Source organism: Acipenser ruthenus, chromosome 27 (genome assembly GCF_902713425.1).
Source record: "Acipenser ruthenus chromosome 27, fAciRut3.2 maternal haplotype, whole genome shotgun sequence".
Lineage (NCBI taxonomy): Eukaryota > Metazoa > Chordata > Actinopteri > Acipenseriformes > Acipenseridae > Acipenser > Acipenser ruthenus.
Window position 1 is genome coordinate 17,766,863 of NC_081215.1, and position 18,659 is coordinate 17,785,521.

Consider the following 18,659-nt stretch of genomic DNA (forward strand, 5'->3'; position numbering starts at 1 on the left):
TTTTTATTTTTATTTTTATTTTTATTTTTATTTTTAAGAAGGCTTTTACCTACCTGAGCTTTTTATTACTATTTCTGAAAAATGAAGCATTTGGCGCAAAAGTTCTGTAAATCTGATCTTTTATCAAGTAATTGACCGTTCAAAAAGTCTGTCCACATATGTTTTTCATAGATACTTTTAATAGTACGATAATATACTGTTAACAAAGGAATAGCATGGAATGACAATTGTGGTGTAATAGTGGTAACATGTTTTATTGGAATACACACACACAATCAGACTCAAGTCCGATTTGATTGATTTGATTAATCTATACCACAGGGTACCCAAACTTCTGTGTACTCGGTAGCCATTTCAGTGGAAGGTGCAGGACTAGGTGTTTGAGTACTGGTAACATGCTTTGTGCAACCTGTCTCCTAGGGAATTCCATGGAGTTCTGATGATTTCCATTGAACATCTGAGTATTTTTCGGCATTAAGAAATGTAACCCTACCCTACCTTACCTAAATATGGACATTTTGCAATGCTGCTGTGCGGGGAAAAGCATACTGTGGAGCTATTTTTTTATTGCAGTAACATCCTAATATCATATTATGATTATGAAAATAACAAACAATGCCAAGTATTGGTGAATGGGGCCATCTGATCTGTAAGTTATTGCTCTGCTGAAACTCAGATTTTGTAGTAGATTGGGTTGTATTGTGGGGGGGGTGTGTGGTGTTTTATTTATTTATTTATTTATTTTTTTAGAAATCTGGTTAGAATGTTTTTTTCCACATCAGCATGGCACACTTTTTTATAATGACTGATACAGTACATATTGCCTTTTTATATATTGTACATCCACGTTTTCCAAACAGTACATTCAATCATTCAATAACAGACTTTAATAGATTTGTTGTGTGTTGTTTTTTTTTGTTACATATGTGTTCCTGGGAGAGATTCTTATCCAAGCTGAGCATTAGCACAGAGTGTACAAATAAAGCAAGACTGTGGCCTCCGGGAACTGAAAACTTACCAAAAAGCACTACGCCATCATATCTGGGTCCAAAGTTAGTCTGGATTTGTCACTATGCTGGTTGCTCTCAGTCACAGGCATCTCATATTTGCTTGTATATGGTCCACTGACATCAAGTTTCTTAATTGTGCACCTGGAGGCATAAATCTGAGCCTGTCAGGGGCAGACTGATCTTAAACATGTGACTTAATGAAGCGGAAAGATTGGAAACAGGTCACTGACAGCTGTCGGCTCTGTCCCTACCGGTTCTGCTAGGATCAGGTGTTTTTCTTGCCTGCTGCAGGTTTTATTTATTTATTAGGGTGTTGAATTGGAGACCTGAGATCTGGGATCCATTTTTATTTATCCACAGAGTAGTGGTGGATAGTAGCAAGAACACTGTGATGTGGTCTTCTAAATTGAAACCAAACTCGTTAAGGTACTGTCTTGGTTGCTGTTATTAGCAGTTGCAGATGGACACAAGCTTCCTCCATTACTGCACATACGGTACTTGCAGCAGTAGATTATACTTTCATCAGAGCTTTGTTATTGCTCAGCATTGTTTTGTGCCAGATTGAGCTTTTTTTTTTTTTTTTACAGGAAACATACTGTATATACATCTGGTGTTTTCAACACCGCCTTGAAAACCTTTGTAAATACAGTATGCTTAAAATCATATGAGACTCTGCACCTTTAAGAGTGCTGATTGATAAGAAGAAAGTGCTTGGGAAAAGCAGTTTTTTTTTTGTTTGTTTTTTGCGGAGAGATCCGCTACAGCAGCTCCAGTACTACAGTCAGCAGTTATTTTATGCAAGTCCTTTTTGCCAACCTAGTCTTCCCGCCTTTCAGGCCATAGCCAACAAGAGCAGGAGAGAGAGGCTGGCGCTCGGTTATTGTGAAGTTGAGCAGCTCAGTCTGCAGGATCGCACTGCTGCTGCCACTGCTACAGCTGCCGTCACCGACTCGGCTGCTGTTTTTTCAGCTTTTAACATCAGCTCTGTGTGCCAGATTGCTCGTCTAGTGTATGATTGACTCCTACATGAGAAATACCTGTACTCTACAATGCCTCCCTCCCTAGGAGGTTCTTGCTGGACAGGGAAGTGGAAGCTACACTAGGCTGCAATGCTGCTGTCTCCAACCAGGTGTGCAACACTTCAGTGACTGGTCGTCTAAGAGCCTGAGCAGGAGGTGGGGCAAGGAAGACACCGCCCCCCCTCCCCCCCCTTTGAAGAGGCTGCATGGGCGTTCTGGTTTGTTGTGATTGCTTCTTCTATAGGTAACTGATTTCTTTCTTGTTTGCAGTGTACAGATTTATTTCGGGGTGTGGTTGTGTTTTTCTTGGGGGATATTCTGTAAAAGGAGGCATTGTATTCACAGAAATAATGTAAACTTTCTTCTGGTTTGTGTGGAGTAGGGAAGGCAGTTTGGCTAGGGTAAATGGCTTTTAGCCTAGTTTGAATACTAGCTTGATCACATTGTGGGATCTGTTTATTGTAGGGGTCATTTCTGTTTTGGAACTGTGTTTGCTTTTGCTCGCTGTGAAAAGTTTGGAAAATTTTGCAACAAAGAGTTAACTTAACCTTTTGGGTTTTATATTACTGCATTTCAAAAAAATATGAACTGTTTTTTAAAGAAAAAAAGAAAGTGGTACAAACTTTGCACTAAAACTGAAGCTCATTAACTTGCCCATCCGAAACTGTTTTATCTGCCTGACAGAGAGTGTAGGAGCACAGTGATAATTTGTGATGAATGTTAACTGATTGGTGTAAAAGGAAACTGGATCCACTGAGGGTCTAAAGTTGCCTGCATAGTTAGGTAAACTATCGAGCACCCAGAACCAAAATGGTAGGCACACGGATGCAGTTTCATTACCTTCTCTGGTCCCATATACAGTATGCTAAATTTTTTCTGGTCCCCATATACGGTATGCTAAATCTTGGACCTAGTCAAACAATCGGCACAAATGCTGTCTAGCACAGCTAGGGCAGGAGGAGCTGAAATGTTTTAACTGAAGTCAGCTGAACTGTAAAAGCCTGCACAGCTGCATTAGATTAAAGTAGCAGCACTTGAATCGTGGTCCAGCCCAGGGAACAGCCTGTCCTTTGTCATGCTGGTAGCTTTTTGTTGTTTTACTTAAAACATATGGCACTGCTGAACAAAGGAAAGCGTGTGCTGCAGCAAATGTTTAATAACACAGTTCTGATTCAAACACAACCTAGGGATATGATAGCTGTGTGACCTGTACTGTGTCATGCAGTACTTTATCACGTAGTACACTCAACAGTGTAACCGTGCAAGTTGCAGCAGATGCATACCTGTTAGTACAATGCATGTTTCTTGACAAGTGGGCTGGAATATGCACAAACTGAACTGTCTTTCAAGGTCTTTCTTTCTGCAGGTACTGTAGTGCACAGGCCAAACTATTGAATAATGTAATAAAACTAGCATCAAAGAATTGTATTTCAGTGTAAAACTGAACTTTGATTATGGGATACTGCAATGTTGAGGCATGATGTGCTAATGCTGCAGCTGCATTTACACGTAGATCAGCCTTGTCCTTCACTGGTATTGGGCATGGCTGGTTCAGCATTCGAGCCAAAGGAAAAGTAATGCATCTGCGTTTGTGCATCCATGTCGGAATACCTGTGTAAAAATAGAGCGAGCGCTATGCTTAAACAAAGTTTTATCATTCCCTGGCGCTGGCTGCGAATCCAGCCTACGGAAAGGTGACCTGAAGCAAGTGTGGTGCTCTTTGTTACCTCATTAGTACAACATTCTCAAGTGCCTTTTAGTTTTTTGCTGTTGATCTTTTTTCTGTTTCAGGCTAGAATAGCGTTCTTCAATTGGCGGCCCGCGAGAGCCCTCTGTCTGGCCCGTCGAATGTCACCTGCAGTGCTGCCAACTGGCCGTTTTTTCCGCAAAATGTGGCTGTTTTTAATACATTTTGCGGGAAAACCACTTTAATGTATGGAGTTTTAATGTGAAACAACTAAATAGGCTTTTAAATCGTCCAAGTCTTTACTTTCTCATTAAACGCAGAATGAAGAATGCTAAAACGAGAGCACAACATTTTAATAAAAAATGACTAGTCTGTCTGACTATTTAATGTTAATACAGTTACAAATAGTGATTGTAATAAAGTGTGTCCTGCATTTATTCTTTTTTAAATTATAGATTAATCGCTTATTAAAATGTTGCACCCTAATTTTGCATGTAGTTTCTTCGTTCTGCATGCACCAAAACACATACTTTTAAACCAATTTTACTATAAATGGCTAGCAGGGATCAGTCGAATTTTTAAAGGGGAAGGAAACGTCAGGGGAGAAAAACAACAATCTTAAATTTAATAATAATATTCAAGTTCTATTTACCAGCCCCTAAAAATGAAATTATTATTATTATTATTATTATTATTATTATTATTATTATTATTATTATTATTATTATTATTTTTATTTATTTATTTATTTATTTATTTATTTATTTATTAGCAGACGCCGTTATCCAGGGTGACTTACAATTGTTACAAGATAACACTTTTTTTTTTTTTTTTTACATACAGTTACCCATTTTATACAGTTGGGTTTTTTACTGGAGCAATCTAGGTAAAGTACCTTGCTCAAGGGTACAGCAGCAGTGTCTCCCACCTCGGATTGAACCCACAACCCTCCAGTGTGGCGTAGCCCTAACCACTACGCCACACTGCTGCCCATCATTCAACCATATTAGTTGCCTTTTTAAACCAGCTTAAAAGTTCTAAATATGGTTAGTGTCCACACTATGCAGCGTTCAATACTGTACTCAAGAACTGGACTTGAGACCACCTCAGGGGGTAGTCTGGAGTCCGGTTCTAATTAGATCGCATCAGGTAGTGCGGTTTGTCAGAAATGTGGACGCTGTAATACCGAACAACATTTTTTGTGTATTCTCCAATATCCCAAAATGCTTCCTGATATGTTTTGGTTCGTGGACATTATAAATACAGTACTCGGAACAGGCGGCTAAAGGAGTTGAGAACGACTATAAGTACTGCTGTACCGTATACAATTTCTGAGGCTTGTTGTAAAATAGTGGCTCATGGAGCGACGTGATCAGATGCTGAAATCAAGGCACATTGATATCTGGAGCGATGAAATCGGTCAAGGAGAACTTAAGAATTCAAAGCGTAACTCACACATGATAAAATGTACCTTGTTTTTTTAAGAAACAAAGCCATTACGTTCATGCTAAGATGCGCTTTGTCTTCCGTTGGCACAGGCTCCATATTTGCCGGGTTGTAAACATAAAGTACAGTGCATGGTGGGATACTGTCATATTAAGTCCCACAGTCCATTGCGCTGCTAGGAACTGTAACCTGACTATTTTAATAACGTTTGCACGCCTTAAACCCGACTAAACATGAAACGGTACTTTTTAGTGTGGACTGTTTGAGCTGGATTAATTTAAACGTTTTTGAGTACGGTTCTCGAGATCGGTAATGTAGTGTGGACAGGGCCTTGGTGTTTCAAGTAATAGAACCCTAAGTGCCAGTCTCATATGTGCAGCATAGAAGAACACAAAGACTCTGTAAAGCAAAAATAGGGACAGCAAAACAATAAGGGAGAATATAGTTATGACTGAGTGTCATCATTTCTCTGTTTTCTAGCAGTAATCCTATTTTCTATGGCAGTGAAAATCTATGTACTGTAACATAAAAAAAAACGGTGAACTCAGTGGAAGCAGTCCATTAATTGGCTACCTTTCTAGAGTGCCATGCTGTGCTAGACAGAAGGAATGCCAATCCCATTGCACACATTCTTTAAATGAGCAATTTTTTTTTTTTTTAAACAAAGTTTTGTAGTGTGTTCAGGATGTAAGTGATTAATGCAGGAGAAATCGTTGACTGCATAATGTATCGCAGGGCCATGTGAATTTTATTCGCGCATATGAACATATTTTACATAATTGCAGTGGTATTTGCTGCAGAACAAACATTCTCTTTGATGTACTTGCTTTTTGTTTATTTCATTTCTGCAACTGACGTTTTATATGTCCGTGTCAGTTTGAGGAAAAAATAAATAAATGAAATCACTCATGAAGGCACTTGTTGAAAACTTTCTCTACTTGACTAGGAATAATACTAGTACTGGGAAAGAAAATGGAATTTCAAAACGTGGATCACTGTTCAAAGTTTCCATTAGCTCACAGCCTTGATCGTAGTGCCGTATGTGTAGGCATACATAGAGTATGCCTACACAATGGCCCCCTATCTACAAAAATATTTGCCAATTTAAGATAGGCAGTACTGTACCCTAACTTGTTGTAATGCATTTTGTATTCTGTTTTTTCCTCCGTTATGTATTAAACAGGAGTGTGGGTGAACTGGCTCTGATTGGCCGCTGCTGGATTTTGACAGCTGATGCTGTCCCATTAGAAATGGGAGCCCACATCTTTCATTCAGCAGTAAAGCCCAAAGCTGCTTATTGATTTTTCTTTTTATTCTCGCTTTCGCCCACCCGCTTACTGAGAGAGCAGCTGTCAGGTGGCTGCATCTCTTTGCACGCACGCTCCAGGAATATCAGGGAAGATCACACCAGGAGTCTCCTCTTGCTGATTGAACTATGTGGCTGATTGCACAGGGGCAGCCCCAGAGAAATAGTGAGAGTATCTGGTTTTAACTTGTATTGATAGGTCATCAACAGCAAACAAGCCCTAGATATTCTTGTGGTAATGATGGGTCTTCCAGATTTCGATCCTAAAATGAATTTTTGAATGTTAAAAGCATTGGACCTTGTTTACATCGAAGGTTACCTGCGGTCGGAGGCCCATGATGCCCACATCTATGAAATATCACCCTAAATAAGCAGCATTCACTGTCCCAAACCTTTCATATATTAAACAGCACAGAACAGCTCATCAACAAACAAGCAATGTGCCTCCTAACAACATTGCAATTACAATGACATTTTGCACAAAAGAAAACTGTTTAGGGTTTTAAAAACTGACTATTTTCCAATATCTAATGCACTGGTACTTACATTTTCATTAAATGGTCACACTGCTGTTAAGCCAATGTTGAAAATATCATATTTTATAGGTGTTTCCTATAAATTGTCTATAGAAGTATATGGTTTGCTTCTTCAGATCAAAGATTTAATATGTAATTTGTACTGTATACCTTCTATGTACAGTAACTATCTACGGACAGTCAACCCGGATTGCATCCTTTAGTATACAGTCCAGTTCACAGAAAGCTAAACCAAGTACCTGTACACAGACAGGAATTATTTCAGTGTGAAACTGAGCATCACAGTGAAGACACTGCAGTTTTAAACCACTCTGTAATTGCTACACTGTTTTTCTAATTAATTGCAGAGGGATTTACAAACAATGCTTTACAGTTGTTTACAGGACCACCCCAAAGTGATTGAGGGAGATTGGCCCCATTAGGGACTCGGCATGGGCAGTTTCCTTTTTACAGCTATCTCCAAGTGGGACATGCTGGGAAGTAATTTCCCAAGGTAGCCTGCTGTAACTGACTTGTCGCATGTTGTTGTTATCTGAAGATATTTATTACAGGATGAACCCATTCCGCTGCAAAATCAGTTTTGTTTGCATTCATAGGGGTCAGCTGAGTATCAGATCAAGTTAAACAACCCGATCACTTTTCTGTAATGGTGGCGAACACAGAAGCATGGTTCACAAAACACCTTGCTATATTTAATTTCAACATTGGGTACCTTGGGTGAAAGTAGTTAATCCACCAGGCAGATTTTACTGATTTGTTAAAGCTTTTTAAAATGTTAGTCAACCAGACAAATGTTTCAGTTGAGGCCTTCACCAGTGATGGAAGCACTTTAACCGAGATGTTAGTTTGCTTGGCTGTATATATTTATATGCAATAACCAAGGAAGAAGTTAATTTGGGGATATCTTCAGCCTGCCAGGAGGATGCACAGAACACAATTTCTAAACCTAAATGTGCACATCAAGGGACTGCCTGAAATAGGTTTAAAAAACACTTTTCTGCAATAATGGTCTGTGTGCAGGCTGTAGAAAAATGAACTTGCGACCATTTAGGTGTGCTCCGGGCAGTTTCACCACAGCTTGAAGAAATTGCTTCATACAGAAATATCTACAAACAGCAGGATTATTGAAAAAACGAAAGATGTCATTTTAAGCACGTAAAATCAACAAGAGTATGTGTTTTGTTATAAAAACTAAAAAATGCACAATGTTCAGTTATATTCTCAATAGCAAGAACAGCATGGCACATTGAAAGCATGGGATAACATTGCACGAACACAATACCCTTGAAAGAATTCAGCACACATGTTTCCAGCAATAGCAATAATAAAAACGTGGTTAATAAGTCTGAAATCCTGTAAACATTGATGTCCAGGTCTGTTGTGTTTCATCTAGTGCCTCTCTTCCACTGTACAACCGAGTCACGCCGGGGCCATACCGAGCCCTCACGGTGAGGTTAAGGGGAGCCTGGGTGGTTTTTCCACTGCAGAACCGAGCTGACGTCACATGCATTGAAAGATAGTTGTTGTTATTAATTAACTCGGTTTGCCAAAAGATGCGCAAACAAATGGTGTTCAAAAATTAATAGACCAACGGTATAGCTGTATCTTGTAACTGCAAGTGCAAGTGTACAGTATTTTGTTTGACTATTTTGACAAATTTGACAAATAGCCAGTGGAAAACCACCTGTACCTGTACCTAACCCTCACGGGTCGGATGTGCCAGTAGAGAAGGGGTATAGGGGCCTTTTATTCTTGGAAACCAAAGAAAAAAATATATAACAGATTTTATCAGCTTGTTCACAAGAGTGCTGAAGGCAGGGCTGCTTCTTATCAAAGTGTAGCACAAACACAGGAACACATTTTGTATATATGAAAATTGCAATGTGAGGAAACGGAGACAGTGTCCTGATCCAGAAACTGTTCCTTGTTGCTTCGAGAAGCAGGAAATGGGATACAATACTCTGTTTTTTAGGGTTGGGTAAGAAGTCGGTTCATCACCTATTTTTTTTTTTCCAGTGTAGCAAACTTGATCTTTAATTATTGCAGTTGATTCCTCAATTATTCTACTTTCATAATCGTACTACTACTACTACTACGACGACGACTTTTAGTACAATACATACAGTTAAATCAGGTTCCTATTCATTAAAAAAAAAAAACGCAAGTTAGTGGCTATGCCTGCCATATTTTGCAAGGGACAGTACAGCCATAATGTGCTGTACAAAATACAAATTGTAGTCCAGTATCTAATCAGGTTCAATGGGCATTAATTGATCATCCCATCTTTAAAATCATTGGTAAAAATAAATAAATCATGTTCTTTAATGCTTTTGATTTTATGAGAAAAGATGATTTATCATCTTCCTGTGGTATGTTTGGTAACCAATTTCTCCTTCTACCACTTGTTCTCGTACAGTACAATAGGCTACCCTAAGGTGCTTGGCACCTCCCTGGTTTAATCGCAGTAATCTTGCACTGCTGGCTGAACCCGTCTCCTCTTAAGCAGGGTGCAGTGTGACTACCTGGCCATCTCCATGTTTTCTAACCAAGCCTGTGCAGGCTTATGTACCTCTTTGACTGCCAGCCATGCAGCCCATAGTGTATTCATTTAAACAATTTGAGTTGTCCTCGAACAGGGAACCCTCGAAACCTCCACTAATCACCCTGCCTTTCCATTGATCACCCCGAGCCTTGTTCTTCCAAATGCTCTGCCAATATCCAGGGGTCTTTAGAGAACCGCTCTCTTAGTGCTTGCATGGTCACACTGATGAAACTGGACACATGCTACTATTTTTAAATGCTTGTTGTAACTGTAGAGTTGTCGGCTTTCGGCAGTGCATTGCAGGGTATTGAGTGGGCTGGCAAAAAAATAAAAATAATTCCTACATTACTTTCTTAGAAAGCAGTTCCAGCAGCTCTTGGTAGTGTGGTAGTAGTTGTTGGAGAAAATATTATAGGTAAAATTTAAATCAGTTCTGCATGATTGCAGGAGAATTTCAGTTTGTCATTTCCAAGTTGTTGTGTCCCATTAACACAGGTGTCATTCTGACATGGTAAAATGGCTCTAAGAAATACGTTTACAGATATACAGTAACTGCATTAACTTTTAAGAAAAAGAGTCAAGCAGACTAAGTTCTAATTTTAAATTGTGAGGTAACACTAAGAAATGTAGTCAAGTTAATGCCTCAGCAGTATCAAAGTTTTAACTGTTTTATAAGAAATAGTTTTCCAAAAATGAGTAGAATTAAACTTGTACAAACAGTTATGTAACCAGAAGCTGCTTAGGCAGCGTTTCACACTGGAATTAGGCAGAGCCTGGGTCAGTAACTTTGGAATAACAGTGCAGTCTAATCATCTGATGTCCACTCCTCATTTTACCCTTATCAGAAGCTGCAGGCTGCTGTGAACTCAGCTGAGAAAGTTCACAGAGGAATGCTAATAATTCTGTCAAACAGGAGGGAGACTGTCTTGTCAGTCTATCAGAAGACTGCTAGTGGAATGTGCTGCTGTTTAAGCACCTGGGTCAAACAGTCTTTGTTGTTCTGTATACCACTGAAGAATACGGATAGAAAATGGAAGCAGCTGATGATCCTACTAGAGTGCCCCAGAAACCAGCTGAGCAGCAATCGCATGATCTGCCCTTCAGCCTAATGTCCATCTTTCACAGGTACTGTGCAGTGCAGTATCAGGGAACGGGCCTTGGCCTAGGATTTAGGGCAATACAGTACTAAATGTCTACTGCTAGAATTTACTAGTCTTTTCAGTGTCTGTCTAGATTTTTTTATGTGCAGGGTGGAAACTTTTTGGTGTTTCTTTTAAAAATGAATATGGATAGTTGACTCTCACGGTCTTCTTGTAAGCACTTGGGTGGGTGCCCAAAAAGTGAGATGGGTGGGACGGTAACTGAAAGTGCCATAGAGAAGATGGTCTTGTTCCTTCAGTGCCCAGGTGTGAAGTACTTATGAATTAGTACGAGCAGAATGCAACTATTCAGTGTTGACCTTCAGAAAATACCTAAAAGAATTGTAGGCTCTTAGTTTTAATGTATTTTTAATTACTGAAAGGAAAGGGGAATTGGGATGTTTATACGGTACAGATGCTGTAGCCTAAATCACCCTACCAGGAGATTTTCCTAAACTGTTGATATTGGAAAGGTGCTTCTATTCCGAGTCTGGCTCATCTGCACTGCACTCTTTATCCTTTTACTGTATCACTCACAGTAATATTTTCTCATTCTTTCTTTTGCTTGCAGCCAGCCTATGCCACATAGCTCCCTGTTTTATTGTTCCCTTAAAGGGATCTTGTTTTTACCACAATTGAAGGGGTCAGTCACATGGCAGTGCTGTTTAAAAAGTGTTTTTAAACCCTAGAGAGAGCTTGATTTTTGTATTAAGACATTTCAATATTACACACCTCCTGTCTCAGCAAAGCTAACAGCATGTGCTGTATTATATTAATGCAGCCACTATCTGAACAGTGAGAGGCTCGGGGATATGACAGGATGTTCTTACAGCAGGTTCCATATATCAACCTTCTCCCCACTTGAAAATGATTATGTCCAATCTCTGTATTTTAGGAAATTTGATCACTTAATCACATGGTTGTTTTTTGTTCTGTACCATTGCCCAGTTTTTTCTATAGAAATTTAAGAATACTGTGTTTCTTTTCAGGAAATTCTAAACCCAATGGAGATGTATAAGGCTTGAAAGAGAATAACTTGATAATCCGTAATCGGTTGTCAGAATTTTTTAAGAATGCACTTAAGAAATAATATGCACTCTTCATTCATGTTCAAGCATTACAGTGCCAGTAATGGGATTGAATTCCTATGCTATTTACTGGATTGCTTTTAATAGCCTTTCAAATTCACATCCAACAGCTTGATTGCAACTGATTTGTTTATAGGTCCTAATATTAATTGCTTCTTATGTTTGTTAGGGCTAAAAAGACGTAACTTTGCCCAACTTTGTACATTCCCTTCAACACAATGGATCATCCCTGCAGTGGGCTAACTTTGCCTGGTCTCCCGTCGCACCCAACACTCCTCCTCAAGCTCCCAGCGGAGGAGAGACATTTTAATAATGGCCCTTCCCATATCCCTTCCTCTCCAGAGCTGATGGATGTGTTTCCAGAGAACTAATTTGAAGTGGGTTTTACAGCAGAGGACAGGCGGGTTTGAACACATAACGTTTAGGGACACGCACACTCCATCTCATGGGATTTCTTACCGGAAAATGAGAGATTACAGTGTTTCAAGTATTTTTGTTTTATATTGTGCTAGTAAACAAAAAAAGTATCTCTAAAGCAGCCTCTTTGAGTTTGTGCTTTTTAAAGATCTCCTTATTGGGGAGAGATGTTACTGTAGACGCAAGGCATTTCTTCAGGGTAGGGTAAAACCATTATCATAACTTTTGTTGTCTTGGTGTAACCCTATTCTTTTATTAATGAAGGCCTCCCTTAAATAATTTCACTTGTGCCTTTTAGTAGGATTCTTATACAGAACACTGAAAGCAGTGTTAACCCTGGATAGACCCACTCAGATGTAACATCAACTTTACACCTTCTGTTCAAGTTCATGGCTGGGTGAAAACTGAGACAGAAAAAGACTCATTCTGTGTTTTAGTCTGTGTTACCATTCGCTCAAGTTTGGAAGTTTTGAAGAGTTTGAGCAAGTCAGAACTAATATAGGCCTATCTTGGATATAACTACAGCTTCTGTAAAAAGAGTTTAAAAGTTAATCCTTTTTCATATATGGGAGCAACTTTGAGCCCTGTGTGTGCTGTAGTTCAGTCAGTAGGTAGAAACAATTGCATTTAAATATAGACTCAACAAGAACGCATGTGTGCAGATCAACATTAGGCAGTGGAAACATAGCCTTGCTGCACCGTCCTAACTCCTAACCACTAGACCACATAACCTGGTTGAAAGAGCAGTTGAGTAATCCAGCAGAGCATCAGAGATGACATCACCAAATTAGTTTTGTGCATCAGTTTCTAAACCATTAGGCTGTTTTAGTCAGACACCAGGTCCCAAGCCAAGCATATTTATTAAGAAAAATAAAGTTGGTTCCGGGGCAGCTGATGAACAGAGCAAGGCTTTGTTTCGACCAAGGGGTGTGGTGCAGGCCCTTCAGGTTTTATTGGGAGTAAGGAGAGCGGCCGTACAGTCAGACGCACCCCTTTCTTTGTCCACTTGGGCCACTCGTCATCAATTGAGCTCCAAGTTGTTTACGTACATGGATTCTCATGAAAAGCTACCTCTGTTCTCTGCATGCCAATCGGACAGACTTTTAAAAGCACTAACCTCAATTCCTGTGTAAATGCGAGGTGCTGCCAGTGTCAACTGGCCCGCTGTACACAATAGCCCTCTTTCATTTCACCAGCCTGCTTTTATAAAAACTTTGCAGCCATCTTGAAGGAATCAGGCTCCCATCAAATCATTCAGCACGTTTAATGTACAGCACTTCCAGTGTTCAGTCAAGTGTGGCAGCGTTGTTTCATTTAGAAAGGGGCCTGTGCTATAGGAGGGGTCCCACCAGTTGGCTGGATCCCAACTGCAGGTCATAAATAGATGAGGCCACTTCTATTTAAAACTGGACTATCCAAAATAGGCTTGTGAAAGCCAGTTGTTTCAGGCAGATTGCAAGACTCCACTGCCTTGGACTGATTCATGTCAGGAGAGAGTATTGGGGTTTCATACAGCAAAGTTGCCCCAAACTAGGTCTCCTGGAACCAAGTTTCAAGCCACTGTTCACCACTTGTAGTGTTTGCACCACTTGTAGTATTTCAGAGAAAAAAGTAGCATACATTAAAAGGATATAAACATGATATGTAAAAATGAATGAATAAATGCACAAACCACTAGGAATGTACAGTAAATTCCCACTGTATTATGTGTATGTGTTTCTGTTTTTCACATGTTGATGCTGGTTTATTACTCCTTCATGAACAGGTCCTGAGGCCAACTTTTTCAGAAAGCAGAAAAACTAGTATGGTTTTAAAAAAAAGAAATGGTTTACAGTAGAGGTTGAAGTAAGTGATTTATCCAGATTATAATATTATATTATTTTCAGCAATGTAAACAAATTTCTATTTCAGCATTCAGTACAACGTCTTCATTTTCCTATTATTTTTACACAGCATGTGCTTGTCCAATGGAGGCTGACCCAATGTTTTTAAATAACAAATGGGGGAACCCGATTTCACATAGCTGTACTAAGATACTCTGTCATTATGCCACCGCTTGTTTGTTGCTATGTCTGTCTGCCATGTGATTGCTGTTTCATTTAAAACATGCACATTTTAACGACTGCCCATGGAGATGGAGGGCCTCAGACAATGTACAGGGTGTCCCATAAATCAGGCATCGTAAGTAATATGATGCCAATGTTCTCTGTCGAATTGGCCATCCACACCCATTTGAATATCTGCACCCCACATAAATAATCTGAATTTGTCTCTCATTGCTTAAAGTCATTTCACACTTTAAAGAAACAGAGCAAATAATAACAGTTATGTCTCTGATGTCTTATGGAGCATCCTGTATACCCGAGTATATACCGTGTATATTTATTTTACACAATGTGTATTTTTTTTGTATTCTTTGCCAGTCCTGGCCCTAAATGCATCAAAGCCTTTGATTATATTGCACTGCATTGCATCACTGATGAATAATAAGAGCAGCCTGGCATCAGTAACTAGGTGGAGATAGTTAATATCCTCAACTGTACAGTCGTTTGCAAAGCTCTTTTCTTGGACAGAGGTGTTTTTTTGTTGTTGTTTTTTTGTTTTTAAATTGATGGAGATTTGGTCAGAGAGCTATAACCCTTTATTCTTCTTGGTGTACTGTGAGGCACGATGCTTGCTTCAAACTCAATATTGTACCTAGCTACCTGTGTGCCAATTATAAGAACCATATAGTACAGTAGGCAAGGTTGCTGGAATGTGTCACTGGCCCAGCTGAACAGTAGACACCATTATTTACAATACTGTACACCCTAGCATGTTGATTTAGTTAGACAAAGTCATTCAGCATCCTAATCAAAAATATTATCTAAGAATCTATGGGTTAGCTTTATACAGTAGTTCTAAAATCAATTCCCCATATCATATTATTGCTGATTGGGCGTGAGAATATTTGACAACATTTTTTGTTAATGTAAAAAGAGACGTTATTTCTGCAGCCCATAGTAACGGGGTGATATAATAAACTAAACTTTTGCATTCAAAGCTGTTTTTGTTTTTTGTGTGTCTTCTGTGTGACAGCAACAAGCTGTTAACCTTAACAGAAAATAAGGCCTTCTGTACCAAAACACAACCCACTGTGTAACTAGCATAGTCAATGTCATTTCTCTGTAGTATCTCTCTGTGTACAATATCTGTATCCCACGTTGTCTCCTACGCTCCCTGGTGCTGTGTTGCTGCGCTCTCTTCTCCAGTATATCTGTTTCTCTCTCTCTTTTGGCTTGGCAGAGGTGATTAACAGCTGCATCCAGTTTCAGTAACTCGGTTCCCCATCGCCTCTCCCTCGCTGTGGAATGCTGAGAGAGTTTCGATGGGGCCCGGGTTGCTGCCTGCTTGTCCAGGTAGCTCCGCTCGCTATCGCAGCCTGGGTTTACAGCCTCCCCCGTGTGGCACTGCCCCCGGGGCCTCTTCAAAAACAACAAAAAAGCAGTTGCCCTCGTCACAACAACCTCCAAAACAAACAGGAGCTGTTGTCTGTCTTTGAACAATCACTGAGGGGGTTTTGTCTGTGTTTTTTTAAATAATTCTTAGGAAAGCAGAGAGGCTGGCAGCTACAGTAGTGTTATTGTGGTTCACTGTCTCTTGTGTTGAGTGAAGTTGTATTCCCTAGACCTCTTTAGATGTTTGCCCTCTTGATAAAGTTAAAGACCTGTACATATTTTAAAATAATGCCCAGTGTGGAATTTTCAAACCCAAGTCCTTTTTTTCAAGAAGTAGAGATTAGGGTACAGCAAATACTATAATGCCAATAAATCTTGGTTTGGAAAGTAAAACCTAATAGTAGCCTGGTATCCTGAATAACATTGACTTACAGGAGGGGGTAATTGAAGTGTATTCAAAAGTTTAAATGAGGTCAAGGCACAGAGCAATAGAGACCAAAGACTAGGACTAGAGGAAGTTCAGAAAGAAGGTAGGAAGCACATGTTTGTTACGCAGACAATAATTGATGCATGGAATAGTTAACCGGGGGAAGTTTCAACAGCTAATAAACAATCGGACATTGTCCTGGTGGTAACTGTGTGGTGGACTGACCTTCATGGGTCAAACGACTCCTTCTTATCCTTCCTATGGATCTATAACATGTGTGATTCTTACTTGCTGGTTACCTGAAGTGGAGAGGGTTAAAGTGAATTTTATCTTAAAACAAGATAGCCTAGAGCTTGTCTGTGGTACTTGACCCCCACCCCCACCCCCAACACACACACATGTACATATACTGGTAAAAAAAAAAAAAAAATCCAACATGAATGCAGCTTCTCTGTATGTCACTGCTGTTTTTTTGGTGTTTTTTGAACGAACCAGCCACCGATCCATCGTAATAAGAGCAAACTTAACACTGCAGTTTACTGATTGTGGCCAACGCTTAATACATAGTAAACTGATAAACAATATATATTACCAGGTGGCACAGACTTTATCCAAAAATATGTAAGCTTAAAAGGCACCAGTCAGATGCACAGCACCATCTACAAACTTTGACATGCCTGGAGGTGTCCGCATTAAGATTTGTTTTAAGTTAATATATACCATATAACGGTATAATGGTATAACAGAATTTTGGCTGGTATTCAATTCGGTGGATTTGCTATGTTGAGGGATTTTTTTCACAGCACGTTCACAAAAAAAAGTCAGTTTTGCATTTATACTTTTAATTCCAAAAACATTTAAATAAATGTTTACTTAATTAAATATGTCTGCTAAAACAGGATCTAATTTACAGGAACTCGTTATAGCATCTACAATGTAACTGTAGCAACAAAGAAGGCCTTCTAATCAGTTACAGTATTTCTCGTTCTTATGTGACCCTTAATTTTAAGGACCAGTAAACTTTCATGATAAGCATTTGCTGTCTCTGAGTTTTAAAACCTATGGTTCACAACATCACAGTGGAACGATCACAGTACTACCATGCAGTAATTGTAGGGCAGTATTGCCCCGTGTGAAATCTTTAACAATAAAGCCAAAACGAAAATGCTTTTATTTGCTTCGAATTCATTTCAAACTGGTTAATAGACTAGCAAGCACTGGCAAAATCAGCTCAGTTTTATACGGTGCAAAACGTTTTGTTTTGTTTCTGGACTTTTGCGATACCTGCACGATGCCTGCATTAGTCACATCTACAACGTATCGACAATAACAATCAACCATTTTGTTACAGACTTTCAAGAAGTCTGACACCAATGATTTGGACTGTTACTTAATTAAACCCTTGTAAAAAAAAATAATAATAAAAATAAAAATAATAAAAAAAACCACAAACCAAAACGCTTAACATAAAAAAAGTCCTACTACAGTTGCAGACAGTTTACAGTGCCGCTGGGTTTCTGATCGCATCATCAATTACACATTGTTTAAATCCATTGATGGAAATGTCCGGTCTACTTTTAATGTTTTCAAGCAAATTGGCTTTATCACTGCCATTCGCATATCCACTTTGCTATCTGACACATTATTTCTCTTGTCCAGAGCTTCTTTCATCTGTTCTGTATACGAGTCTGACAGAGGGCGGGATCACTAAGAGTACTGTATGCAACCCTCTGATTGGTGGAAGTATTATTGGCGATCCAATCAAAATAGCCAGTAAAGCCCAAATAAAGTATCCGTCCGTTATATGGTATAGCTTAGATTAAGATGTGTGCTGTAATTAATTAAATAAATAATAATTTTTTTTTTTTTTAAAAACTTAACACCTCCCCAGGATACAGTCTGTGCACCCCAGTTTGAGAACCACTAGAGAACTGTGCCCCCCAGTTTGAGAACTACTAGAGCGAGATTGAACCACATTGAAGTCCTCGCTTCTTTGCCAGCTTCTTGTTTTTAACAAAATGCTGCGCCCCTTTCTTTTTTTTGAGCAGAGTGCTTGTCTCGGCCTGCCTGATGCTGTGGCACCCTAGGCATCATGACTCATTTACTGGCAGCCCTTTTGGGTTGCTGGAGGCTGCCTTGCCAACATGGATGTAGCAATATTTAGTGGCAGGAGGAAAAAACACAGCAAATTAGGATTGCTCTGTCAAGTCTGTGTATTTATCATCTGCTCCCAGAATTGCAGCATATGGCTGTGACGTACTGTAATAGTAATTGAGAGGCCCAAACTGACCGATTTCCATGCTATGTGTTGAAGGAATGTGTTGTGCTGTAGTTAAGCTCAGTGTCTTGTTAGTAGAATAAAGACTTAATTCAAATTTAATTTAGTGATGAACAAAAGCAGTGGCTCCAGTGAGTTGGACACTATGTCTCCAGGTGTGCTGGGACCCCTCTTTTTACTGCTACGATTTAGTGAGAGAATCATAGACCTGACCTGAACACCCCCTGCCATTGTCCTGAGAGAAAGAGAGACTGTGCACAGTGAAGTAGGTACTCCACAAAAAAGGCTTTTTATCAGTGTATTGCTAAAACAGCAGTAAAAGCTGTT

General features: G+C 39.4%; 1 protein-coding gene across 4 annotated transcripts in view; it reads left to right on the forward strand.

The window, feature by feature from the left end:
• LOC117432290 (MOB kinase activator 2-like) overlaps nt 1–18,659 on the forward strand; it is an 85,222-nt gene that overhangs the window by 39,563 nt on the left and 27,000 nt on the right. Inside the window, exon 1 of one of the 4 annotated variants that reach the window (XM_034053978.3) lies at nt 1,975–2,273. The exons of 2 other annotated variants lie outside the window; for them this stretch is intronic. In XM_034053978.3, the coding sequence (XP_033909869.1) occupies nt 2,236–2,273 (38 nt within the window). In that variant the 5' untranslated portion in view covers nt 1,975–2,235. Of the gene's footprint in view, nt 1–1,974; nt 2,274–10,523; nt 10,672–18,659 lie in introns of those variants that run through there. One more of the 4 variants, XM_034053977.3, reaches the window with a different exon arrangement.